This window comes from Lampetra fluviatilis, chromosome 50 (assembly GCF_964198595.1).
Source record: "Lampetra fluviatilis chromosome 50, kcLamFluv1.1, whole genome shotgun sequence".
Lineage (NCBI taxonomy): Eukaryota > Metazoa > Chordata > Hyperoartia > Petromyzontiformes > Petromyzontidae > Lampetra > Lampetra fluviatilis.
The window spans coordinates 581157-608509 of record NC_136324.1 but is presented as its reverse complement, the minus strand read 5'-3'; the positions used below and the strand labels follow the sequence as shown (position 1 = coordinate 608509).

The window sequence follows — 27353 nt, the reverse complement described above, 5'->3', positions numbered from 1 at the left end:
CTGTTTTTCAGCAAGCCTGAATGTTGAAACTCTGAGCTCACACGAGAGCCGGACTGATGAATCTGGAAGTAATCTCCAGGGTAGGCGTCGTGTGAAATTATCAACATTCTGCTTGCTTTCCAACAATCGGGTGTTATTGTTCGGCACGATATCCGACGTTTCGCTGCACGTGTTCAGAGGGGGTGCTGTGGTGGCGAGATGCAGGAGGTCGTGTGTTCGATCCCGACCCTGATGCCTGTATCTTTGGAGCTTGCACGTTCTCCCCGTGGTCGCGTAGATTTTTTGCGAGTTTTCTGGTTTCCCCCCACCACGTTAAGAATCAACAGGCGTTCGGAGGATTTGGCTGCTGCTCTAAATATCCACGTGACAAGCCACTAAGTCGAGTTGTCATTTGCGGCCAGGTCGCTCGGTGGGCATTACCTGGTAAAATAAAAACAGATCGATCGAATAGATCGATAGCTTCTTGGGGAACACGTGGGAGAGGCTAGCCTGGTTACACGATGGTCCCGTCCTTAGCGACCGCTCATCATCGCCCCCCCCCCCCTCCGTGCCTCACCCTCCTCCTCCTCTCGGGGGACGAAGGGACGACGCTCGAGCCGTGACAGGCGGAGAGTGAACATTGCGGCTGAACAGTTTCGTTGACGCACGCGCGCCAGCGATATCGTCAAACGCGCCAGCGCAGACCGGAGCGAGCGAGTGAGGGAGCCAGCGAGTGTGCTCGCTGTGCCACGAAGCGACGATATGCAATTAGCGGTGCGGTGTCTCCAGTCTGCAGCTGATAAGGAGGATGCGTGGGTGCGGGGGTCGTGGCGTTGAATCGGATCCAGGCTGTTGCCCAATGCGCGGAGTAGATCGGCAGATACGTGAGCTGGGTGATGATTGATAAACTACTCGCAGAGGCTCTCCGTACGAAACAGACATTGGTTTAATACGTCGTCTATGTACCAAGTGAACGCGTGAAATGTGTGGGGAGTTAACCTGTTCACACTCAATTAGTCGTGCTCGATTATCCGGGTTGCGGATGCGCCCTGCTGACGGACACAATCAATGAGATATCCATAATCAACGTTTTTGGGTTTAGATCGCGTTATTTATAAATGTGTCGTAACCCTCCACCACCCGACACGGCCAATCAGTAAAAAAGTGTCACGTTGACACGCGCTCGTTTAGCTGCTACAGCTGCTCCCCGCTCGCCAAGGGCCAGTGACCTACTGCTTCGTGTCTTCGTGACCGCAAAATGCCCGCAAGTAAACCAATTGCTTGTTTAAAAAAAAATCATCATAATACACAGACGACAACATTCGTCTGTTTGCTGAACTTCTTTCGCACCGTACGTAGCCAACCGTGCTAAGCTCAGGTGCGAGGGAAGACAAGACACCAAACACAAAAATAAGTTGCAAATAAATAAATATTCAATCTCGATGTGAAAGTGCATGGCTCCAGTGACGTCGTAATAAGAGCATTCCAGACGGCCGCAAAGATAGCAACAATGGGAGTGGACGATGAATGTTGGCTAGTTGGAGCGATGGGAAAGAAATAATTATTATTAAAAGTTAGTTTTCAATCTAGATTATTTAAAAGTGCATATCTGCAGTGGCTTCCGAATATCGCAAGAGTGTTCCAGACGGCCACAGAAGTGCATCTGAAAGTGCGCGACGCAGTGACCGTTTTCATGCGAATTCTACGTAGGTAATACTCGTCGGTCAACGTTGGTCACGAAATGAGCGAGTGAGCGCGTGAGCCGCTTCCCAGAGCGCCAAGCAGCTGCGCTGCGTCCCGGCTCTGACGAGGACGGTGCCCGTCGCTGTGCCTCACGGGGTTCACCCCAGGGGGGTTCCTCCACGTTGCCATCGACCGCTGCTCGCAAACTCACGTTGGCCGTGGCCGGGAATCGATCTCAGGTTGCTAACTGCGTTCACAGCACATTTGCGCTCACTACCCGAGGTCGCTGCCAATCCAGCAGTGGATTAATGAAATGGGTGGACAATATTCATAATCCAATACTCGATAATAATAAAAACCTGTAACACTAATTGAGAGACGTAATAAATAGCCGAATCACACATCGTACATCGCATGCGTGTATGGCTGTAGAATTGAGACATGTTAATTTCACTATCATCATCATCATCAATTGTCATCATCCGTAGGCATCTCTCCACTGCTGGATGAATTCTTCCCTAAGCTCTTGTCTGTCAGTCTTATGATGCAACAACCAATCCAGTTCCTGGACACAAGTCATCTGAACGCCGAGTGTGGGAGTGTGTTACTACACGGCAACAGCCCTGGTCGTATTCCTCGTCTCCATGTGGTTGTACTGCACAAAAACAGACAAACACGCTCCATGTATTCCTTTTCTTGTCTCTCATTGTCGTTCCGAGCATGTACCCAAGTCCATGTTTATGATCTTGATAATCGCTGCTATATAACCTCATCACCATCATTAAACTAAAAAAAAACTATTTTATATTTTACCAGGTAAGGCCCACTGAGCTGCATAGCTCTTTTTCAGAAGCAACCTGGTCACAAATGATGGCCCAACGAAGTGGCTCGTCATCATCACGTCGAAATTAAAAGCAGCCCAACACTCTGAACGCGCGATGTTGATTCTAAATATGGAGGGGAAAAACCGGAGGACCTGGAGGAAAATCCACGCAACCACGGGAAGAACGTGAAAACTCCAAATATACAGCTGGCGTCAGGGTCGGAAACGAACCCACAGCCTCCTGTAGACCAGGCGAGGTAGTTAACATCTCATCACCGTAGCGGCCCATCTCATCTAGGCATCACAAGCATTCAAATTGACAAATATAATGCAATCTATTATTGCATTTTCAGTAAAAAAACACCAGTTTTGGGATAATGTTATATCTTATTGTGTTTTCTAACATTCAGATAATTTGCTAAAATGTTGCGTCATGTGCACATGTAACATGTCCCCAATGATGACTCCTCCCGACGCCGCGGGACACCGCTGCCGTCGTCAGAAACGCAGCAGCCACAGCACGTGAGTGGCGCCACTTGCGGCCTTCTGAAGATCCCGACATCATCTTGTTGGCGCGGACCGTGCGAAATTTCGTTTATATCTGCGCCTGATCATTCGCATTTTTTCTGATGAAGCGCTACAAATATCCAGAGCACATCTCGAGAACGTATCCATTGTACATGTGGGTATTTCATGCGTTGTGCGTGTGTATGTGTAGTAGGCATAACCACCCCCGGTGTGTTTGTTTGCCCTCCCGTAACACCTCTACATATGCACGCGTGTGCGTGTTCCTGTTGCTACTGCGTTACGCTGTGCTGAGGCTACCTGGCCTGTCGCTCCGTACGAAGCTCTGGGTCGTCGCTCACAGTAATGCCTTCACTGCTCTGTACAGTACTCTCCTTCAAAGGGACATCTTCACTGGTTTGAAACATAAAGGCTGGCCTGCCTACAATACATCCTGGGTTTAACGAGACTGGATCACAGTGTGAGGAGCTCACCAACCCTTGAAGGAGCTAGACACAGTTCCATCAGTGGCCTCCTCCTGTAGGCGAGGCTGAGTTGGCTGGGTCATGTAGGCTGCGTGTCCAGCCACTGCATGCCTAATAAGCTTCTGTTTAACACGACTAAGTACTCAGTGAGTAAGACGCTTCTGTTTGGCCGGATAGGGGGGCTAAACGGGCGCGGCACGGGCTAGAGAGTAGATGGGCTGAAGCGATACAGGAGAATGTGGAGCTGAGTGGATTCGCCATACCAGCGACGTTAAATCGGCCTCTGTGGAGGAAGCTCGTGGGGGACGCCACTGGGCAATTGGAGGCAGTCGTCCTCCAGCAACAGTGGCGAGCGGAGAGGAGCGAGGCTCACAACAACGAGCGGAGCACCGGGCGGCTAAAACGCAGCGGCGAGTTGGTGCAGTGGAGAGCACAGGTGGTGCAAACTTTTTTTCCAGTCAACCCAGTCAACTCAGTCAACCCAGTCAACTCAGTCAACTCAGTCAACCCAGTCAACTCAGTCAACTCAGTCAACCCAGTCAACTCGGTCAACCCAGTCAACTCAGTCAACCCAGTCAACTGAGTCAACCCAGTTAACTCAGTCAACCCAGTCAACTCAGTCAACTGAGTTAACCCAGTCAACTCGGTCAACTCAGTCAACTCAGTCAACTGAGTCAACCCAGTCAACTCAGTTAACCCAGTCAACTGAGTCAACCCAGTCAACTGAGTCAACCCACACGGCACCTGGACCTGCTCCGTCACGTGCTAACAATGATCCTTCTTCACTGCACGTGGCCTCAAAGTGCACCTAGCCTGGCACACAAGCGCCATAAGTGACATCACCCCGCCACTTAGTGGCGAACGGCTGTTGCTCTAGTTGTTGTTGTTGTTGTTGTCTGCTCGTGTTTCATGTCCGCACTTAAGTGGAGGTTATCACTTGTTTATGTAAAAAGCACACGACACATCCCCCTCCCCCCGGGGGCTCGCGTGGTGATGTTGTAAACAGCGATGATTGTGTAAGCCGCGCTCCGCTGAGTGCATCCTGCTAGTGCGGGGATCACGGCAGCCCGACAAGGCAGGGACACGCAGCCGCGATGGAGAGATTCTCGGTCCCTTCATCGCCGAGCCTCGACCATGAACACAGAAGATTCACGGCGGCTTCGTCAGCCCTTTGGCGCGTCACCTTTGCCCGCAGGGAGGTGGGGCCATTCGTAAACTCCGGGCGGGAACGCCGCCGTCGATCCTCAACAAACTCCGAAGCAGGCTGCGGCATGGGTGCCGTGCAGGAGACATTTCTACGCACGAATGTTGAACTTATTTCGCGGCGTACGTAGCCAACCGTGCCAACCGAAGACGGGTTCTAACGTGGGGGGAAAGTCAGCAACACTTTGCTGTGAAAAAAACACTCATACACACCATAAAACACATGCCTTGGCAACAACACGTCACATCAAGGCGATGTGGACATGTGGTCTCTCTGTGTTATCGTGGCCTTCGTAACTTTAGTTGTCTTTTCGGGGCTGAGGGATGGGAAGAGTTGTGGGGGGGGGGGTGTTGATTGGGTGGGCGCCGTGCTGGGGTTAACCGCTACACAGAATGAGTCACGGCACGATCCGCTTCTCGTCGACCCTGCGTCCTCCTCAAGCTCCCCCCGCGCTCTGGGGGTGACAACCTCCAGGGGGCACGGGCGGCAGGACAACTCGAGGAGTTCGGGGCAATGTCCACCCACCCGCCTTGCATTGTCTCAGATGTCTGCGTCACAAATCACGTGGCAGTGTTTGTGGCAGTGTTTGGTGGTGTTTGGTGGTGTCTATGGTGGTGTTTGTGGCAGTGTTTGGCAGTGTTTGGTGGTTTTGGTGGTGTCTATGGTGGTGTTTGTGGCAGTGTTTGGCAGTGTTTGGTGGTGTTTGGTAGTGTCTATGGTAGTGTTTGTGGCAGTGTTTGTGGTAGTGTTTGGTGGTGTCTATGGTGGTGTTTGTGGCAGTGTTTGGTATACAAAGTCGTGCTCCTGACCGCTGAACGTGAGACAATATCTCCGCGAGTGTCTGAGCGTAGCACAGAGACGGAACGATGATTATTAACTGGAGTAACACAGAGATTAGAGAGTTATACTCAAGTGAGAGACAGAATTACTCTTTGGTTCTTTCGGTAAAGTCATGTATAAAGATAAAATGATAAATGAAATAATAATTATTATTTTATCTTTATATGTGACTTTACCAAAAGAACCAAAGACTAATTCCTGCAGTCACGAAAGCTCCAAATTAAGAGAGAGACAGAATGTTGACCCTTTATTTTAACCACCGCGTTGCAGGCTATCGCTTGCGGGCGGTGCTCACGCCCATTCGCCGCAGCCATCTCTCATCCGTGGCTCTGCCTCAGTGCGAACGTTTCACATTCCTATGGCTGGGTCAAGTTTGTCCATTAGCACAGCCACTGTAGCCTTCCCACAAAGTGGTACTCGTTTTATCAGCGCATTGAGATGATGGGCTGAGTCGACACCAGTACATCCATTTTTTCCAATCCACTGCTGGATGAGGGCCTCCCATGCAGTGTGGAACGTGGGGGTTATTTGACCATACCTCCCCACGCTGGTACGTACGGGTTTGTAAAGGTGTGGGACCTTTTTACCAGTTTCAAAGTATGAAAATAAAAAAAGGTTTTACCCTTTCTAGCAATGAAACGGGTGTTAAGATGTTCAAACACTAAGTGGATACCTTTTGCAAGGCATCACGTCTGCATTTACCACACTTACTTGTGGCAGATATCATCAGAGTATGTTTGTTTGCATGTTTTGCCACGAGGTAAGTGTTTTAATGCGGACGTGATGCCTTGCAAGAGGTTTGTGTCTATGTGGGGTTTGAACACCTTAACAGCCCCTGCTTTATTGGCACAAAGGGTAACTCCGATTCTTCCATACTTTAGTGAAGGTGTTGGTATAAATCGGCTACTCCGCGGGTCTCTGGCTTTAGACACCGTTAGGAAAATCTCTCAAGCTGATCAGACCTCATAATGGCATTAACACCACCGCCTGTACCCCCACAACGAGTGAAGTGTTCAGAAAAACAACTTCCGTTGATTTTTTTTCATCCGGCTGGGCCATCATTTTCCACCGCCAATGTCTCCACGCGCTCCTCTCTCTTCCGTTTCCTCTCGCAGCGGCAATGGTCGTGATCCACATGTCATCGCTGGAGCTGCGGGGTCTGAGTTGTTAGCCATTACTCATCGCACACGCAGCGCGTGCGTAAGTTTAGCTTATTATCGATGACTCGAAGATACATTCCCCCCCCCCATCACTTTTCAACACTTTCCAACTAAAGTTTAATGCGTTTATACATTAACTCCGTTCATGTTTGTATATCTATCTATCTATTCATCTCTATATATCCGTCTCTATCCCTCCGTTTATCTAACCCTCCATCTATCCGTCCATCTATCCGGCCGAAGTCTAACGCCAGCTGGAAACCGCATTACAGAACGCATGCCAGATGCATGCTTTTTCGACCCTTGTTTTCATTCGGCCCAGCATCTCGGTAGCAATGCCGACCCAGGGTGTTTGGATCGCTGAGCCACCCAGCCACGTATTGCTGTTGTTGCTGGTGATGTTGTTAATCCACTTAGGCAAGTGGACGCGTGTCGGGCATCTGCGAGAAATATTTCAGTGACAACGGAAGTCGCTGCCCGTCCACTTAGCGCAGTGTGGGGGAACACGCCGTTGTCGCTGCATCGGGAACGATGTCGGCGGCTGCCGTTGGACTGCGCACGACGACGATGATATCAGCCCGAGGCCTCAAAGTGCCTCCGCTAAAGCACTGAGCGAGCAACGCTGAGATTTTGGGGTTGGGACTTTGGAAGCCACTCGTGAATTTATAAACGTCGACAACATCGTCATCGACATTATGATCATCATCCACCATTGTCTCTCCACCACTCGATGAAGGCGTGGCCACACCGTTGCCATTTTTTGAGGGTCTTCCAATGCAACAATGTTTTTTTTTTCATATATTTTTTTCAGTCGGAGCCCGGCACAGAGCACGAACTGTGATGTGGGGGGAAGTCTCGAATGCTGTGCTCTTGATTCTAGGAGAGGGGGGAGATTGGGCTCGCTGCTGCCCCACCGAGTGGGGACTGCGTGTGCACCATGATGCAGGAAGGCGAAGGAGAACTTAAGTAAGGGAGTATATGGAGCACGAGGGGTGGGAGGGGGAGAGGTGAAGGGGGCGGGGGAATGGAACAAGCACAGGAAGGAGCACTTAGGAAGGAATAACTTCCACCTGCTTGGTGAAATGTACGTTTGCACCGTAGTATCCACCCATGATAATTCATTCGAGGTGAGCAATCCACCTTGCTCCTGCACCTGAGCTGATCTCGTCATTCCATCTCGGAAGTGATTGTCCGCTGGGAAATGCTCTCTGACTTTGCTGCCATGTGGTTAGAGGGAAACCATCGCTGATGGTCTCACACAGTGACACTTGTCACTTCTGTAGCAGAGGAAAAGCTCTCCGATGCGTTTTCGTGTTGAGCCGCATGTTGTCCGGCGTGACGTCCGACGTTTCGTTCCACGTGCTGTGAGCTTCTTCAGGAAACTAAATGTATACTCTGAGTTGTACATTCAGTTCCTGAAGGAGCTCCTAGCACGTGGAGCAAAACGTCGGACGTCACGCTTGGGCAACAAGAGAGCTGTACAGCACAATCGCTACTAAACCCTTCACAGTAGTGAGGAATGCCGGGTAGACTCAGCCCCAGTCTGGGGTTGAACTCATTGCCTTGTAGATGTGAGCTGTGAGCACACTGCCATAGCACCAATCTGGTTGTAACGATATATAAGCATGTACAGTACAAATAGAACTTGATTCATTATTTTACCAAGAAGGTGAATCAGCTCGTGTGCAGGGTCGAGGTAGATTCTTACATCACAGCAAAGTGAGATTTGGTGGCGTCTTGACCACGGCTGCTGATGCAGCTGATGATGATAATGATCAGTTATGTAAGCGATGTCAGTACCATAGTACAAATCGCTTAGGGAATGGATCACAACGCAGGTGTTAAAGTCCAAATCATTCTCCCCGAAGATGTTTGCTTCGAGGATCGCGATGTGTGTCATAGGGTCAGAGATGGTGGCACCATTCCACACCTGCCAATGAGAAGGGCATCACGCTTGTAATGAATGTGTTGTCCTCTGGGTGTGTACATCCGCTTTATAAATAAACTAACGAACATGCAATATGTTAAGAATTGTACCAACGGTTACAAATGCAAAAGTTCATGCGGCAATGATTTAAAGCATGCAATGAGACTATTTAACATGTTGGCTCCTTTGATTCTCCCGGTGCTTGGGAGAATTAAGAGGAAGCATCATTGTCCAGGGCGGGGTTGCCACCTTCCAGGTTTTCCCAGGATCATCCTGTTGTCGAGGCAGCTGTCCTGGCAAATCCACATGTCTTCCCGGGACATTAAGAGGTGCGATTTCTATCAGTTGCATAATAATAATAATACTCTGTTCAAGACAAAGCATTCGCATGTGCTGCAGTCCTCCCGTCTTGCAGTATAGTGAGATACTCTTCTCCCTGTTTAACACGTAGGAGGCTTTCGCGACCAATATCATCCACAATACAGGTTTTTTTGGGGTAGATCGTGTAAAAATATAAATGTGTCGTTAAACCCGTCACCACCCGACACAGCCAACTAGTAAGGTTTGCCAAGTAAACAGAACGTGCCAATTCGTCACTAGTACAGCACACCGGTGTGTTGGAGGGCAAATCCAGATTGTAAATATTTGTAAATGTTGTGCATTTGCTCTCCCACACACCGGTTAGTGCTGTACGAGTGACGAATTGGCACGTTCTGTTTACGTGACGAACCCTGTCACTGATTGGCTGTGTCGGGTGGTGGCGGGTTTAACGACAATAGTCTCCCTACGAGATGTCCCAGGTTTGTACCGCAGAGGTGGCAACTGTGCTCAGCGCTGCTGTTCCCCTTAGCTGTGGGGGGCTAATTCCAATTCGAGCGTCAGGTTCGATTTGGGGAGATTGGTAAAAGTTTGCACCTTCAAAAAACAATTCCAGCCCAGAATTGGATTACAAAGCAATCAATGTGGTCACAAATAACGACTGCAGAGGACAACGTTCTAAAGTTAAGGCCGTGACCAGGGGCAAAGCGAGAGGCGTGGATCTAAATCGGACTGACGCAGGAAAACTTTTAAAAAGCGAAGGTTAAACCGCTTGAGCTGGGTCATTATTGGGCAAATAATTTCCCACATTTTGAATGGTCTCGTGGTAACGGTGTGCGCATAGCCAATGAGTGACCTGGATGTGGGATATTCCAGTTTCAATCACGGGGGACCTGCCACCAGCAAAGGTGAAATCCACGCTACCCTTCATGCTCAAAATAGTGTGATGTGGTCCTCTATATCATCATCATCATCACCATCAGAAGATCCCTCTGGGTTTGATCTTCCACGAAGCTCATGGTCCACCCTAAACCGCATCCACTGCACGAACCACGGCAGGAGATGCGGATACCTGATGATGCACACATGGAAAATTAAAAACTCCCCAGCAGCAGCAGTGTGCGACTGTGGTCATCATCCAGAACAGAGCGTACAGCGTGTGACGAGGCAGTGCCCCGGTCCACAACTACGACGGAGACATCACGGCGACGTGACGTGACGCTGCTGCTCCTGACGCGCTTGTCCGGCTTCACCACCTCAATGTCAAATTGCACTGCTACTGGATGAAGTCCTCCCCAAACTGTTTCCATCTCTCACGGCCCTGCGATATAACAACCCGTAGAGCACCTGCAAACGAGCTGGTTTCATCGTTCCATCTCCATGGTGGTCGTCCTTTCTGGCACGTTCCCTCCCGTGCCTGCCACTCCTTTCCTGAGTCTCACCCACCGGTCGTCATCCCTTTGAGTGATGTGTCCCGCACAAGCGCGCTGACTCTCACCATTGTCAACACGATGCCCCTAACGTGCGCGCGCTCTGGAATACGTGCGTCCCTCTTCCCGTCTCTCGCTGTACGCGCGTACGTACGTTGAACGTTTTTCGCACCGTACACAGCCAGCCGTGTTAACCAGAGGTGCTGTCGTGCTAGTCACGGGAGCCAGTCTCGTCCATGGGCTCACCACGAGTCGGCAGTGGGAGCCAGTGAGGACCAATCTCCATCTGTCTCATCTGTCGGGGAGGGAGTTCTGCTCCCTCACCCTCGTGGGGTCTCCTACCACGTGCGTGATGAACACTCGTCGTTACTTGGCTGCAAACATCTTACTCTGTGGATTGCGTCGCGTCGTGTGATGCAGTTGCGTGAATGATGCGAAAGAAAACGTTCCCATTATTCGTACTGCGGGTGTATTCGCCGTGACATGTGCGCCATCGACTTCACGGTGCACGTTGAAGATCCCGTAGCGCTACTCGCGGAAGAGGGGGCCATGGGTTCTGGCGTCACGGTCAAAGTTTGCCACAACCCGCATCTCCGATGAGCTCGGTTGGCTACGTAAAACGTTCAACATCCATAGACACATTTGACTCGCAACGAACTGAAGCAGGCGAGCCACAGATTGTTCACGACGCTGCTGTGCGGGCAGACGGTGAGGCGTCGTTCCGTCGCCATCAACCTTTGCACAATAAGAATGGCGCGAGAACGAATTCTACAAACCATTATTAGGCTCCACCCCTTTAAAACCTTTAACAACAGTCTGCATCAGCAGCAGGCCATGCTTTCCTACCTGATGACGGACGCTTGTGTTGCGCCCGAAACGTCATTCATTTTATTTTATACCTACGAGACTTTACCGAAATAACCAACGAGCATTATTGTAATGGTAATCATGGGCGTTATGAAAGTGTGCGGGGTAAAATCGTCGATGTGCAAGTCGATCCTAGCCTTGAACGTGACAGGGTCCTCGGACAGATCGGATAAATTGTGTTGAGGAGCCAAGTTTAGGGCATCTCCCCCAGCAACAAGGCTCGGCATTCTCCTGCTGCCCGCCGCTATTTGTTTTCAGAGCACCGAGTATAAAGTCGATGGGGCGCGCCAGTCACCAGTTTGCACTTGTAAAGCCGCTAAAGAGATTTATCTCTGCGCTCAGGGTGGCTCGCGATAACGCGTCCGAGCGAGGCCGCCCCGCAGCGATATCGCTCTTCGCTCAGCGGCGCGCGTCATTGCAATTCGGTGATCGGATCCGATTCCGGGAAATTGCGAAACTTTGGCTGCTATCAAAAAAATACTCTTTAGCTCACAATCGCGTTATAAAGCAATAAACGGCGACCGCGAAGACCGAGACAAAGGACTCTCGCTGCCACCGGACACCGGACCCGGAGGGGGAGAAAGGGGAGAGACGGGGGGGGGGGCCATGCCCGCCCAGCTGATGGGGCCCGTGCGGCCCCGTGGGAGCCGCCGAGCGCACTCACGGATCGTGCCGCGGCCACTTTGGCGAAGCGCGACTCGCCAAAGCGGCACGCGCCACGTGCGTGCCTGGAACTTCTTTCGCGCCGCATGTAGCCAACTGTGCTAAGCGGGTGAAGGACAACAAACTAAACGCAAAAAGCAGTTCTATAAAGGAATTAGTTTTCAAGCTATGTTTGAAAGTGCATTGCTAAGTGCATTTACAAGTGGTCACCTCTACGCTCGTGTGGTGACGCCCGCGCCTCGAGATCCTGTGACGCGTCGCAGTGCCACGGTGCCACGGTGCGTGCTCGGACATCGTCATCCTCGTCATCCTCATCAATCAGCGTCATCGTAGTCGTCATCGTAGTCGTCATCGTAATCGTAGTCGTCATCGTAGTCGTCATTGTAGTCGTTATCGTAGTCGTCATCGTAGTCGTCATCAGACATGATAATTCCCCCAAAGCCACCACCGTCTCTCACAATCCTGTGACGTGATAAGCCCCCCAGCACCTGCAAACACGAGCCGATTCCATTGCTCCATCTCCCCTGTGGATGGTCCCTGGCGCGCGTTCCGCTGCTTGGCTGCCACTCTCATTGCTCGAGGCCACCGGCCACGCTCTCCTCTCGCGTCGCGTTTCGGGGATCCTCCTGCAAAGCAGCGCGAGGCTTGTGGGACAGGCGGCACAAGCGAGCGGGTTCTTCTATATTCGTGACACTTCTTACGTAGGAAACTGTGCTCATGGGAGATGCGTATTTGACTCTCGTAGCGCGAGTGTCAATCAGCCGTATGGGTCGATTTTGTTTCGAGGTTTTAGTTTATTTTAATTAAAAAAGGTAGAAAAATCCACGCGTGCGCGTGTATGATTATGTAACACTTTTCAGCATGTGCTTGTCATCAGATATTATGTAATTCGCAGTGTGGAAGGCAGCAGAGAGCGATCAGGGCAAATTCTGTTTGTATATTAGCCAATGGTCCTTTCTGTCATGGTTTTTGTCTCCAAGTTTTGTGCATTCACCCTTTTATTAATTTGGACGGGTTTCAATCGGTCAAGTCCCGATTAGAAACACAACGCTCAACAGGTCCGTCAATAACAACTGCGGCTTTAACAGCAAGCGTATATAACATAGAATCGTAACATTTTGGGCAATGGCCCTTCTTTGTAACACATGGGTATCAGAAAATAACGGGGGGGTTGATAGATACACAACTTTACACTAACGTTTGTTTCGTGTTGGGTCATCTTCACGAATGTGAACTCGCTGCTCCGTTACACACGGAGGGAGGTGATGGGTGAGCGCATTCGGCCTGAGTTGAAAAGCGGCACAGATCACACTGCAAACAACACCCAGGCAAAGTGGCTCTTCACTAACGAAGAGATGAGGCATGTCAATGATAACGTCATTTTTAAGCACCACGTCAATCCACTGCTGGATAAGGGCCTCAGATCCTGGGAATTTTGACCATACTTCACCACACTGGGCAGTGCACGGTGGGGAAAGCGGGGGCACCCCGGACCAGTTGACCCACCACTGGTGTTCGCCCTGGCCGGGAATCAAACTCGGCCCACCGGGGGTCACAGTGGAGCTCGCAACAAGCGCCTCGCCACCACTGCAGCACCACCACTGCAGCACTGGTAGTTTCCCAATTCCTTCTCCCTCACACGCGAGGAACCTCCATGAACGGCAGCACGTTGGCCAAACCGTCGGCGCGGGAACCCTCGTGAGCTCTCGGCGTCTTGAGACAACGTCGAAGAGGTCCTCCCGGATCAACAACGGACGGATCGAAAGTCATCAAAGCAACGCAGACGCGTGCACAGCGCAATGCAACACCACAAACTATTTTTTTTTTTTTACCAGGTAAGGCCCACTGAGCCATGAAGCGAGCTGGCCACAAATGATAGTTCAACCAAGTGGCTTAATCATGTGAACATCTAAAACGCGCGTTTATTATAAATGTGGATGGACAACCCGAAGGACCCAGAGAAAAATCCGCGCGACCATGGGAATAGCTACACGCAAACTCCAAATACACAGCAGCAGGCGTCAGGGTCGGAATCGAACCCATGATCTCCTGTATACCAGGCGAGGTATTTAACATCTCACTATATATAGGTGAGGGGCTCTGGCTGGCTGTGGCCTCAGACGAATTTGGGTTGCAACTTTGGGGCACGTCTCTTGAAATGGGCTCGTCGGGATGCTGTGGGTGGGGGGAGAGAGAAGGCACAGAGAAGTCAGACTCGGCGGGACGGACGGAGGGAAGCTCGGGGTGGGGGCACGGTGGAAGGAACACGAGACGCTGATTGGGCCTCGCGCGAGATGCGATTCGACGCGTGATGTCATCTCGCACTGCTTAAAAGTCGGAACATTGATTCGCACGCGTTCACATCTGACCCTGATGATTTACACGAGCAGCGGAGTAAGGTAGGCTCCTCCGTGCACCACGCGCCGCTCTCTCACATCATCTCCTCTCGCGCAATGAAGAACATTACATGTGTTCTTTCCTCCAGTTCTTGCACGCGCTAGATTTTTATCAATGAAATTGTTGTGCGGGAGTAAGGTGAAATGGTTCCGTAATTAAAGTCGATCCTTAATCTTCTTCCGGGATCTTTAATGCCAATGTTTTATTTTGAATTTCGGTTCCGTACGGCGCTCCGCGAGACAGTTTCTTGAATCACCGTGACCGAGGGGATTAATGCGGTTTGAGTGACCTGCTGGAAGATTGGTTTGAGTGGCCTGCTTGTAGATAACACGTGCCAGTCAGAGAGTGCCGAGGCAATGCCTCTAAGCTCAAGCCACGATCAAGAAGGAATGTTGAACAGATTTAACTTATTCAATCCATTAACAGCCTTCCAGTGCAATGCGATCGGTGTGGGTGATTGACCAGGGCGGTTTAACCGTCCTGGTCAATCTCGCTGCTTAACGAGGCATGGAAGGGACTGCGCTCATCCTTGATGGTGGTCCAGAGTCGCTCGTGTAAACTCCGCTTCGGCACTGGTGGTGTGAATGTCAGCACATTGGAGTTGCGATGCAGAGGTCGCCGGTTCGATCTTTAAGCGCAGCAGTTCCACCCCCCACCTCTGTCCACCCTGCAGTATTGTTGGGTTCGCCGCAGTAAGTCGACCGCCAGGGTCGCGTGTGGTGGGATAAAGCGTGGGTACTCCCGTCCCTGTCAAGGTATGTGGCACAGCCAGGAAGAGTAGGCCAAATACCCTCTATGGGGCTCCCTCTAGTAGAGGCCCTTCCGTCAGCAGTGGCGCGAGCAAGCACTTGCAGGGCTGCACCTTTACCTCTGGTGGGCTTCAGTACATGCAGCGTGTGGCCACAGTTGACTATCCGCGAAGTGGTGCTTGTGTCATCAGCTCCAGAGCGACGACGGGCTGAGTGAACCTCTGGCCGGCAACCACCCACCCATCTGGTGGTATATGTCGCCCGTCCTCCACGATGAGGACGATGATTACTTTGTTCATTCGGCTGCTTTGTCACAACACGACACGAAGGGATGAGCCTCAGAAGGCAGCAGCTGTTAAGGGAGAATTTCAATCTTGTCGATTTGGTGCAGAGTGTTCTAAAATCCATAATACAGGTTGTTTGGATTAGATCTCGTAAATATATCAACCCGCCACCGCCCGACATGGTAGCGGACTGAACGATACATTTATATATTTGTGCAATCTCACCCAGAAAACCCTCTGTTATGGATGATATTGGTCGCGAAAGCCTACGTGTTAAACTGTCCTAAAATAAATAACCATCGTAACATTTCATGGGTACTGTATGTTTGTGCAAAGCACGGCCAAGCAGAAATTTCAAGGCAAAGTTACACTCCCAAAACGAAATCAGGAAATGTAATTTTCCCACTGGGAATCGGATGAAGAGTCGCAGACCATATACGCCTATCTGTTGCCGGCTCAGTCGAGGCGCCCTGGGCACGAATGACCTTCTGGATCTGGCCGAGTGCCGGGGCTTATCTCTGTCTTGCCCGAGAGCTTCCTGCGATCATTTCAACGGGTGTCACAGAGTGCAGGGCTTCCACTATGAGTCTCGCTCGGGTGTGGCACATGGGCATCTTGCATCCCTCGTGGCAATGGCGTCACGGTGGCTAGGAGATGTTAACTAGCTCGCTGATGAGATACAAGGTGGTGGCTTCGATCCCGACCCTGACGCCTGTACATTTGGAGTTTGCGTGTTTCTCTCTCTCTGTGGTCGTGTGTATTTTTCACCGGGTTCTCCGGTGTTTCCCTCCACATTTATTAACGCGCGTTTAGAGTATTTAGCTGCTATAAATGTCCACACTATAAGCCACTGCGTTGAGCTATCATTTGTGACCAGGTCGCGTCTAAAAAAAAGCTACATAGCTCAGTGGGCCTTGCCTGGTACAATGAGAAAGCGGCGCGGTTGTCAAGGTGCCGCTTTGCGAGCTGCACGTTGAGTATTCCTGCGTCTCTCTCAAGCCTCCGCAACACGCACTACTGCGTAGGCTTCACGGGAGGAATGCTCAACATGCGTAGCGCCACCCAGAAAACCACACTCGGATCCGCGGTGGCTGCGAAAACTGCCTGTGCTGAATTGAAATTCGTGCGTTGCCTGCCACCTGACTCCCTCGCTCGTAGAGGAGTCTCGTGCTGTTGCGATCAGCTGTGTGCTCTCGCACGGTGGCTCGCGGCAAGAGATGCCCAGGGCCGGATTCGTAATGATTTTAGCTTCGAACGCACGCAGTAATCGCTCGCTAAGAGGCACGACGAACAACGCAGCCAGGCGGTGAGACGCTGCCAATTCCCCCACCACCAGCCCCCCAAGCTTTGCGGTCCTCATGAAGGTGTTATCGACCAATGAGCGTTTACATTTGGGAGGAAACCTGAGGGCCCGGACAAAGCCCACGCGTGCGAGGGTGCGATGCTCTGTCCCACACAGGTGGGACAGGTGGGGACCACGTGTCTCCCTTTCGTGCCTTCTCCTGGCGAGCCAGGGTGCGGCACCCCCTCGACGCCCACGGGAAGCGAGTTCCTCCACGTCGCCTGCGTGATCCACCAACCCCTCGCTGGTGCAGCCTCCGTAGTGCAGACCTCGGACAGTTGTCCCAAAGGTTCCTCGAAATGTGCCGAAATTGTTTTTGCAATAACTTTTCACTTGCTTTTGTAACTTCTTCTCAGTTTCATAGTAAGTTACGAGTGTTTGTTTGTTTATCTCAGTCTATTTGCTTATTTTGGTACTTGTTTCGCTGGCAGGAAAAACAACTTTCTCTTGAGGTTTATAATTCCGTTCTGGCTTCGCATGAGAAAACAACCCTCGACGGTCACTTCACACAGATGACGGATGGTGAATGCCGAGAGGGAACGTCAATAATACCCTCGCGAATAAAAAAGAATGTGAATGTGTGGGAAACAACTGTGCTGGATGCCAATGTCCAGGTCTGGAATCCACGAGAGGGCTTCGGGAGATAAGAGTTTGTGTAGTTTTGGTTTTCCTCCTCCGTTGAAGGAGCGCAGACCAAAGTGGATTTGCTACGTGGCCCGTAGTTTGAGTCGCATGGCCACATTCGCACTGCTGCTGTGGCGGCTGTCGTTCGGTTTTTTTTGGCTTAAAGCTTTAGTGACTGCAGAGATTCATCTTCTTGGTTCTTTCGGTAAAGTCACGTAGAAGGGAAATAATAAAATAATAAAAATAAAACATAATAAAATAATATAATAAAATAAAATAAATATTTAATTGTGTGTTGCTTTTATTATTTTATTATTTCCCTTCTACGTGACTTTACCGAAAGAACCAAGAAGATGAAACGGCATTTTGTTTCAAAGTTGCCACCAAATCTCAATGCAACGTATTCAATCTGTTATCGGTGTCCTCTGTAAGGTGTGGAGCCGTCGGGCTTTTATACTATTCAAGCAGCCGTTGAGATTAAGTAAAGAGGGCCGTTATAATTCTGAAAAACTAAAACTATAAACAAAAACAACCCAATAAACGATATATGGATCAGGTTGAGTGCTGACGTAGTGGTGACTGCATTGCGAGACGAACCCAGTTACCTGAGTTTGATTCCCAGCCATGGCTAACGTCCGTTGCTCGTGTGATCTGAACATGGGCCTGGGCTTCCCTGAGATGAGCTCAGCCTTAAATAAGTCCCTGACACAATTAAATATTAATTTCCCGAGTTCATCATTCAGATCAGCAATGCACTCAGGTAACGAGCGAAAGCGCCACTGACGGCACATCCATCAAGAAGTCAATAACAACCCCTCTGGGAGGCAATCCTCTGATTGCGGAGAGCAGGTTCACGGCCGTGCGCGTTCCTCCTCCCGAAGGATTTATCTGCTGTCGCGCGCGGCGAGCTTCTCAGCGCTCTGCGTGCGAGCGAAATGAAACGGCGAAGGAGCAGCCCTGCACTTGCTGGCTCCCACCCCTGCTGGTGGAAGGGCCTCCACTCGAGACGCGAGCGCAGGGTCGGCAGCCTGCGGCTCCGGAGCCGCGTGCTGTGGCTCTGCCAGGACTGCTGCTCGCGACAGACATTCAGGACCACCCGTGCCTCTGGTGCTGTTGATGCACTTGGGTTACGCCCATCCCCAAACCCTTATAAACGGTTTGCCTTTAGAGGCTAACTCCTTTGCCTGATGACGGCCGCTTGTCTTGCAATCGAAACGTCGTGATTTGTTTTATTTTTCTTCTTGGTTCTTTCGGTAAAGTCACGTGACTTTACCGAAAGAACCAAAGAGTATGACCACCGCCGACTCGTATTCACCACAGGGCACTGCGACTCTTGACATTTTCAGTTGTTCCGAATTCTACAAAAAATGTCTCTCCTTGTTATTTTGGCTGCGGAGCCCTGCACTGGAGAGAGCTCTCGAGATGCCCCTCGAGAGTAATTGGCCTACTCTTCCACGCCGGCCAGAAGCCTTTGAAGAGGTGGGAGTAACCACGCTTCACCCCACCGCCCACAGCCTGGCGATCGACTCACCTTGGGGTAGTCATTCCCATTGTTGGGCGAGATGAGGAATAGGAAACCTGCTCATTGTTTCAGCTGCCACGCCGGGAGTTAGAATAGAACCCTAAATCAGGATTTAAATTCAAGTAAGTTAGCCGTCACACCACGGCAGCATCCTGAAATAAACAAACAACGGTTCCACTTGTACAATCCTTGATCCAGAGGACACTGAATAATAATGCCCCACGGTTTAAAACCCCATATATGGCATTATGTACTGGATAGCATAAACAAACACTAATCTGTATTATCGGGTCTTTCGGTAAATTGACGTAGATAGGTTCAAAGAAAATAACAACCCATCTAAGTGGCTTTACCGAAAGACCCAAGAATATACATTTCTGCAGTCGCGACAGCTTTAAGTCAAGATGAAACACTAATCTGCTAAAGCATTCGGCGATATCTCAGCTCAGCAGGAGGCCCAGGCTGTCTAATTGTTGACTGCGCGACGTGCATCACTCCCTAAGCTGCCCCGGGCTTTGAGCGGATCAACTGTCCATGCAGGTGCGATGGCTTTAAACTTGTGCTGATGCCAGACCGCGTGGCCGCTGTGGAAAGAACCGAGTGAGAGGAAGATGCAAACATTCTCAATGGAGGCATCGCCGGGGACTCATTTCAGCCGGGTCTGTCTGGGGTGGCGGCTCAGATAATATATCCGCACCCGGCACACCACATCGTGGATGCGTCTCGCATGGCTGTGGCTGCTCCTAGTCGCGCGCATCGCGATACCAGAGATCCAAAACACGTTCAGTGGTTAATGAAGCGCCGTTGATCTCCATTGTTCCACATCTCTGAGGTCCACCAATCTCTGTCCTCCCAGCAGTGTGAGGAATGGGCCGAGCGTGCGGTGTGGGCACTCCCATTCTGCCGAGATGTGTGGCCAGCGTGGCAGAGTGAGCAACCGCGAGAGCTCCGTCTAGGGGAGAGTCTGCTCCAGCAGCAGTGGCGTCAGCAGGCACTTGCAGGGCTGCACCTTCGTCCATGTACAGGGTGGCCCAAAAGTCAGGGCACATAGGGTTATTTCATTCATTTTAATAAATGTTAAAACTGACTGCCATCAACAATTATGTTTTGCATGAATTATCTTTTAAAATGATTTTTTAAAAATATTATTGCTCGCCTTCTGTAGCATACATCAACACTATTGAACTCGTCCGTCTTTCGTCAGTTTTCTTTCTATCCTTAAATGTCATCTGAAAAGCAGGAATAAAAATATATACAAGTATTAATAATGACAAGAGATGAATATCAACTTCAATAATTAACAATGAAAAGTTTTAACAACAGTGTTAAAATTAAATAAATGAAATAACCCGATGTGTGTCATGACATTTGGGCCACCCAGTGCGTAGCACAGCTGCCGTTAGGCTACCAGCAAAGCAGTGCTCCGAGCTGTTGCGGGACTGCGCCTTTGCCGTCTGCGTCCAGTGCCGCGCGTGGGAAGCCGCTCCGCGCTGGAACCTCTCGGCGTGCGTCCCCCCCTCCCCGCCGCCTGTGGCGCTCCGGCCACGCGTGTGGCAGCTGTGGCACGTGCGCGTGCCACGTGCGCGTGCCACGTGCTCGCGCTAGCCTGCCCAGTGGGCTGCCGGTAGTGAATGCGCTTCAGTGGCACCTTGGTGCTGCCCGCTCGCACGGACAGGTGATGGTCGTCGTGGATGCTGAGAGAGGCGCGGCGCTCGTTGTTAGTGGTGCGACTGCTGTGTTGTTGCGGTACTGGAACAACTGCTCTACATCAAGGTTACTGCACTGCGGTTTTATTTATGCTGTCGCACTGCTGTTCTATCAAATTCGATGTTACAACAGTGTTAGTTTTACTATAAGTACTGTACCAATAATAATTAATAACATGTATAAGTATAGTTTGCAGGTAATTGATCAGTAAAAACTGTGAATTGCTAATTTGATGAAAAAACGTTTAAGTCCTCCACGTAGGAGATGGAGCGATGAAATTATCTCAGCGCCGGTGCTTGCAGGATCGTTACATTGCGGGACTATGAGAGATGGTGACAGCTTTGAGGAGGCCTTCATCCAGCAGTGGATGGATCTTGGCTTCGGACAATGAGCATTTAAGACACTTTAGCAGATTTACTCTACAAAATATGTATTTCAAAGGATGGTAATTTGATTAGAAATAAAGGGTAATCATCATCACCAGATTGACTGTGAACAAAAGTCAGTGGGCCTGGACGGGACGCGCCACTGAAACTAAACTTTCCATTTTGCCAGGTAAGGCCCACTGAACTACACAGCTCTTGTTCAGAAGTGACCTGTCCACAAACGACGTGGCTTATCACGTGGAAATGTAGAGCAGCAGTGCTTTAATATTATCGAGATAAAGCTAATATTAAAACAGGTTAGTGTTTTAATATTAGCTAGATAAAGCTAATATTAAAACAATTGAGTGTTTCCCCTCCTGAATTGAGCATTATGCATTAGTCCTACTAATTATGATAATAGATAAAATAGATAACATCGTGCCTTTCATAACATCTCAAGGCGCTTGACAGCAATGACAATGGGATTGGTTTGGGTAGGAAGTGGCTCACCACAGCCACCAGTGGACCCTGCTTCAGCAGTGAGACATTACACAACGCCTGTGGGCTGGGACCAATCTCAACATTGCACTACCACTGGTGACTTTGCACAAAGTGGCACTATTCATTTGACCAGCCCCAAAGGGATTGACGGGTTGAGTTGAGAGCCCAGATCGGGAATTGAACTCGTAACTTTCCAAGTGTAAATTGAGTGCTCTGCCACAATGCTCGTCGTGTCTGTTCCCAGCAGCTCGGCTGCATTGACAGCCCTGAAACAGGTTGGGGAAATCTCATGGGGCCTGTCTCATGACATACTCTGTCCCATAATTGAAGCATTCAGCAGATGTGAAAAGTCAAATTGTTTTTTGTTTTGAAGAGAAGATGGGAATGTGCTCATTTCCGATGGAAAGCCCGAAGCTAATCGTCAGATCTAACGCACCATGGATCTCCTTTGTCGACTCGCCGGCTACCTGGCTCCTCGGGACGTTCCGTGTAACAAATAGGCAGCGAGTTGAGCGTCGAGGTCGCGGGCGATGGTCACGTGCCGTGATCGTCGTCATCCGTTGGCGGCGACCGACCGCCTGTTAACGCGGCCGGGGGATCGAGACAACTTCTTTACTCAACTTCGAAATTCCGCTTCCCCATCTCCCCCCCCCTCCTCCCTCCTCAGCGATGGCGCTGGCAGCGAAGGAGCGAGCGGTGCTGCTGGCGCTGTGCTGGCTCGCGGTGGCGCTGCAGCGCGGGGGCGGCGCGCACGCCTCCTCCTCCTCCTCCTCGCCGTCGTCGCCGTCGCGCCCCTCCGAGCAGGAGACTCGCACCAAGCCCGCGTGGAAGGACGGCGACCTGAACCTGGGTGGGCTCTTCCCCATCCACTTCGGCGTGCTGAGCCGCGCCGACAGCCTCACGGTGCGACCCGAGGCCGTGGAGTGCGTCCGGTGAGTCCACACGGGGCCCCCCCTCCACCTCCCCCCCGCCCCGTTGTGGTCTTCGGAAGCTTCATCATCGATGCCATCATCATCTCAAAGGCATGGTCTTTATTAGCAGGGTTCAGCCCGGAATTGTTTTTGGATGGGCGACTGCCGTGCATAACAGGTATTATAGGCATCGTGCGGGGCTACCTAGCGGAGGGCGGTGTAGTTAAATCCGTAATTGTATCGTGGTCAAATAATCACCGCGATGACCAGCACAGCATGGGGAGGCTATCATCCAGATTGACAAAAAGATACGCATACACTAGAAGGCCTGATTTGCCACTTGATATTTTCAGGAACGTCCGCTACGGTGGATCAGAGTAGGGATTATCAGCATAAGGCACTACCACGAGAGTGGACGTATTCATGACAATCCTATTTTCATGCTCCCTATATTCCTCACGCACAGCATTAGAACAAATTCCTATGAGCAGCTTTCGGACAAACTAAGGTGAGATGGATGTGGAGTGTGCCAAAATAATTCCTGGAACAATGTACGTGTTCCGGACTATTCTGGCTGAAATTAAGCACTGGGTGTACATGTACAAGTGAAAAGGATATATTACAACAGATATTAACTTATTCAAGGGGTACACGATTAATAAACACACACTGCACATCTATTTATTTAATCGGTACATAATTGTGTTGTATAATTTTCACCTTATGACAGCAGTTGAATTGTTTAAAAGTGTTTACACTCAGCATGGTCTCGTAACGATAAGTAAATAGCTGTAATTGAGCATTAATGGAAGGAGTCAAGCCTTTATTAAACAACTTCTGGAGTAACAGCAATCGATACCTTTCAGTACCCACAACCACCATCGTTTTCTACGAATCTGTATCTCCTGTCTCCCTTTGCAATACGAACACCGCCGCCACCAACTCCACCACCACCATCACCTCGGTCGGGTCGCAGGTTCAATTTCCGCGGCCTGCGCTGGATGCTCGCCATGGCCTTCGCCGTCGACGAGATCAACGCTGACAACTTGCTGCTGCCGGGCCTCAGGCTGGGCTACAAGATGGCCGACACGTGCAACACAGTGTCGAAGGCGCTGGAGGCGACGCTGGGCTTCGTGGCGCGCAACAAGCTGGGAGCCCTGGGCATGGGCGGCGTCTGCAACTGCACGCCGGCGCCGCGCGCCAACACCGTGTCTGTGGTGGGCGCCACCAGCTCCGGGGTCTCCACCGCCGTGGCCAACCTCCTGAGCCTGTTCCGCATCCCGCAGGTTGGTGGCCACGGTTGCTCCCCCCCCTCCTGTTTCGCATCCCGCAGGTTGGTGGCCACGGTTGCCCCCCCCCTCCTGTTTCGCATCCCGCAGGTTGGTGGCCACGGTTGCCCCCCCCCTCCTCCTTTCTTTTGAGGTTGCCTCTCTGTTCTTGATCTGGCGCGATGCGTCTTTAGGAGGTGAATGTATCCGTGCATATGTACGCTGAACTTCTTTCGCACCGTGCTTAGCCAACCGTGCTAATCGGAGGTGCCAGGAAAGGATGACAAACTAAACACAACAACAAAAACGTAGCAGGAATCGCGATTGCTGGCCGAAGGGCCTCCACTCAAGGGAAGTCTGTTGAAGGAATCTTTGGCCTACTCTTCCTCGCTGGCCAGACATGGTACCCGTTTATATCGATGGGTAGACCAGAGGTGGGGGGCTTCAAGGAACTTTCACCATTGTTTCAACCTCCGTACTGCGAGAGTGAACCAGTGACTGCGAGACTACCGACCGAGTGAGTGTGGACAACTCGAGGTTGGTGGGTCTCATGGAGGGATGGGCTACCGTGTAACTGTGCGTTCTGGTTGAGCTTATCTGAGATAGGGCCAGGCCGTAATTTTAGCCACAGTTGTCCAGTGTTGTGCCCCAAAATATATACTGTACACTTCCACCCCTTGATTTGCATCTTTAAAAAAACTGTTGTGAAGTTGCAGAGATCGAAGGGGGGTGATGGTTAGGGGGTGGAGGGGGCCTTCAGGAAATATTCCATGAGCAATTAAGCCCTGGGTTTGCCTCGTGTGGCCACCGCGGTGGTCAATACCACCTGCATGCGCCCGTACGCTCCCTGTACGTGTGTACGCACGCTGAACTTGTTTCGCAGTGAACGTAGCCAGCCGCTCTCTGGCAAGGAGACGGTTGTGCCGTGCGTGGCCAGCCGTCTCTGGCGTAGACGGCGTCCTGAAAGCGGAATCGTCACGCCGCGCGTGTGCCCGCCACGCGTGTGCCCGCAGGTGAGCTACGCGTCGTCGAGCCGCGTGCTCAGCAACAAGCAGCAGTACCGCTCGTTCATGCGCACCATCCTGAGCGACGAGCAGCAAGCGACGGCGCTCGCCGAGTTGGTGCGCGAGTTCGGCTGGACCTGGGTGGGCCTCATCGCGTCGGACGACGACTACGGGCGGCCGGGCATCGAGCGCTTCCGCGAGGAGACACTGGAGGACGAGGACGACTGGCCCGGGCGGCGGCGCGGCTACGGCAACGACGACGACAACGAGGAGGAGGTGATCTGCGTGGAGTTCTCCGAGACGGTGTCACTCTACGACCCGCCGGAGCGGATCCACGAGCTGGCCGACATGATCGCGAACGCGACGGCACGCGTCATCGTCGTGTTCGCTAGCGGCACCGACCTGGACCCGCTGATGCGCGAGGTGGCACGGCGCAACCTAACGGGGCGCACTTGGATCGGCAGCGAGGGCTGGGTGAGCTCCTCGCTCATCGCCCGCCCCGAGATCTTCCACGTGGTGAGTTCACGATCGCAATCGGAATATGTATTTCTACTGCAGGAGGAGGAATCCGATGAGCTGCCCTCAAGCTCTTTTTCCCAGATGTCCAGTAGGGGCACGGCGTCAGAACGTCGCAACAACGAGTTCGTGGCGAGGTCTCTCGCTGAGTTCGTCGCTTCGTGCGTGCGTCCACCGTGCACTTTGCTCTGCTGCCCGCCATGGGACTGTCCAGCTTCATCGCTTGATCTTCGCCAGCAGTAGAGATGAGCACCGCGAATCACATGATTGGAGCGTGCAGACAGTTTAACGTTTTTGAACATGTTTTTTTGCAAATGTACACGTTTGTTTTGGCATTTCTTCCGCGCTTGTATTTCTAACTGAAGCTTTTCTCGGTCACTGGCACACCATAGTAGGCACATGACTAATCCCAGACATGTTTTCCTGGTGATGCACTGCTCACTGTGAGAGTTGCGCGTGGAAATGTCCGAGTCCCATGATGTGAAACTGAAGGCATAAACTTATTCAACTGGAATTGGTAAAATAAGCGGTAAAAATGTATCCATGGAAAAGAACAAGCTGCAGCAGGTCCAACTCACTGCTATTCTTCCACTCCGATGCACAAACGTCTCATTAAATTTCGATTTAAAGCTTTCGTGACTGCAGGGATTCATATTCTTGGTTCTTTCGGTAAAGTCACGTAGAAGGGAAATAATAAAATAATAAAAAGAAAACAATAAAATTCTCACGACGTTTCGATTGCAACACAAGCAATCATCGTCAGGTGTGAAAACCACTTTTTTCAAATTTTCTTGCTGTGGTTTTCACACCTGATGATGATTGCTTGTGTTGCAATCGAAACGTCGTGAGAATTTTATTGTTTTCTTTTTTTATTATTTCCCTTCTACGTGACTTTACTGAAAGAACCAAGAATATAAACGTCTCATTAATTGATTCTCAAAGCCTTTCACGAGGAGTGCAGCCTGTGGCATGGATACCGTGCACCTTCGAACGTGCGCAGGCAACATCAGTGCCACCAGGGTTGGGATCACACCCACGACCTGCTGCATACCAGGTGAGGTAGTTAACATCTCGCCACTGCAGGTGGGCAGCACGCTGGGCTTCGTGCAGAGGCCAGGGCACATCCCGGGCTTCCGCGAGTACCTGCAGAAGGTGCACCCGCAGCGCCACCCCAACAACGTGTTCGTGCGGCAGCTGTGGGAGGCCACCTTCAACTGCACGCTGAAGGCCGAGCCGGCGTCGAGCGACAACTGCAGCCAGTCGGGGATCCCCGTCCGCCACAGCGCCAACGAGGACGACGGCTCGTCCGAGAAATGCCCGGAAGGTTCGAGAAACGTAAAAAAAAAAGATTTACAACTTCCCATTCCGATGACGTACATGTGCGTCCGGAAGAAAAACTTCAGCAAAAAATAACTTTATCGGTACAGAGGCTCCCACAAGGCCATGCGGGAGGGCATGTGGCACAGTTTGGCGCCAGCTATTGTAGAGTATGGCAGTCATGTCGCCACAGTTATTTGTGGTGAGTAACAACGTTTATAAAAACGACTTCTAGATTTGAAGGTACTACGCCTTCTAGATTTGAAGGTACTACGCCTCTCTAAATAAAATTAACACCGAGCCACTTGTGCATTCCGAGAATCAGAGGTTAATGGGACGCCCACCCTGCAACTTGCAGACGTCTCAGAATGGGCAATTCAGAGTGATGAGCGGGGTGAGGTCGTCAACTCTGGGCGCTTGAGAACCCAATTTAATTGTGGGCGCCTGCCCAGATTGGAAGCCGGCATGTCAGCGTCGCCAACTCAGCACGGAGACTTCTGAGCCACCCCGAGCCACCTCGGCAATTTGGATTGTAGCACAGGTTAGGAAAAGTGGTGCGTAACCGTGGTTAAGGTACAGCGCTTTCTAAGGTGAACATTTGTACTCGGAAGAAATTAATCTTAGCGTGTGGAGCTGAAATTGCAAATTCGAGTTCGACGGTGTTTTCAAATGAAGTGAAGTAGAGGAGGATCAATAGTTACAACCCGGTCGCTATCGATCGCGCCAAACACAAAACACCTTCACGAAATGTCATCGGGATTTTAACTTAAAGTGACAAATTGTAGCTGTCGAGGGCTAAGGCTACTCCTGAAGGAAATCATCAAGACACACCCACAGATCAGCTCTCACTGCGATGCAATGGAGGATTCTATTTCCATTTACTGAACTCGGTTCTTCATTACGTTACATGAAGCACTTAGCTCGCAGCAATTTACATTTAAAATAAGTTAGTTTGCGATTAAA

The 27353-nt window shown here is 51.0% G+C and overlaps 1 protein-coding gene across 2 annotated transcripts in view; it reads left to right on the top strand.

Moving 5' to 3' along the window:
* Positions 1-27353, top strand: part of LOC144948593 (extracellular calcium-sensing receptor-like) — a 63986-nt gene that overhangs the window by 23464 nt on the left and 13169 nt on the right. Inside the window, exons 1-5 of one of the 2 annotated variants that reach the window (XM_078878172.1) lie at positions 14243-14282; positions 22042-22306; positions 23262-23571; positions 24567-25073; positions 26157-26397. In XM_078878172.1, the coding sequence (XP_078734298.1) occupies positions 22044-22306; positions 23262-23571; positions 24567-25073; positions 26157-26397 (1321 nt within the window). In that variant the 5' untranslated portion in view covers positions 14243-14282; positions 22042-22043. Of the gene's footprint in view, positions 1-14242; positions 14283-22041; positions 22307-23261; positions 23572-24566; positions 25074-26156; positions 26398-27353 lie in introns of those variants that run through there. The other variant, XM_078878173.1, reaches the window with a different exon arrangement.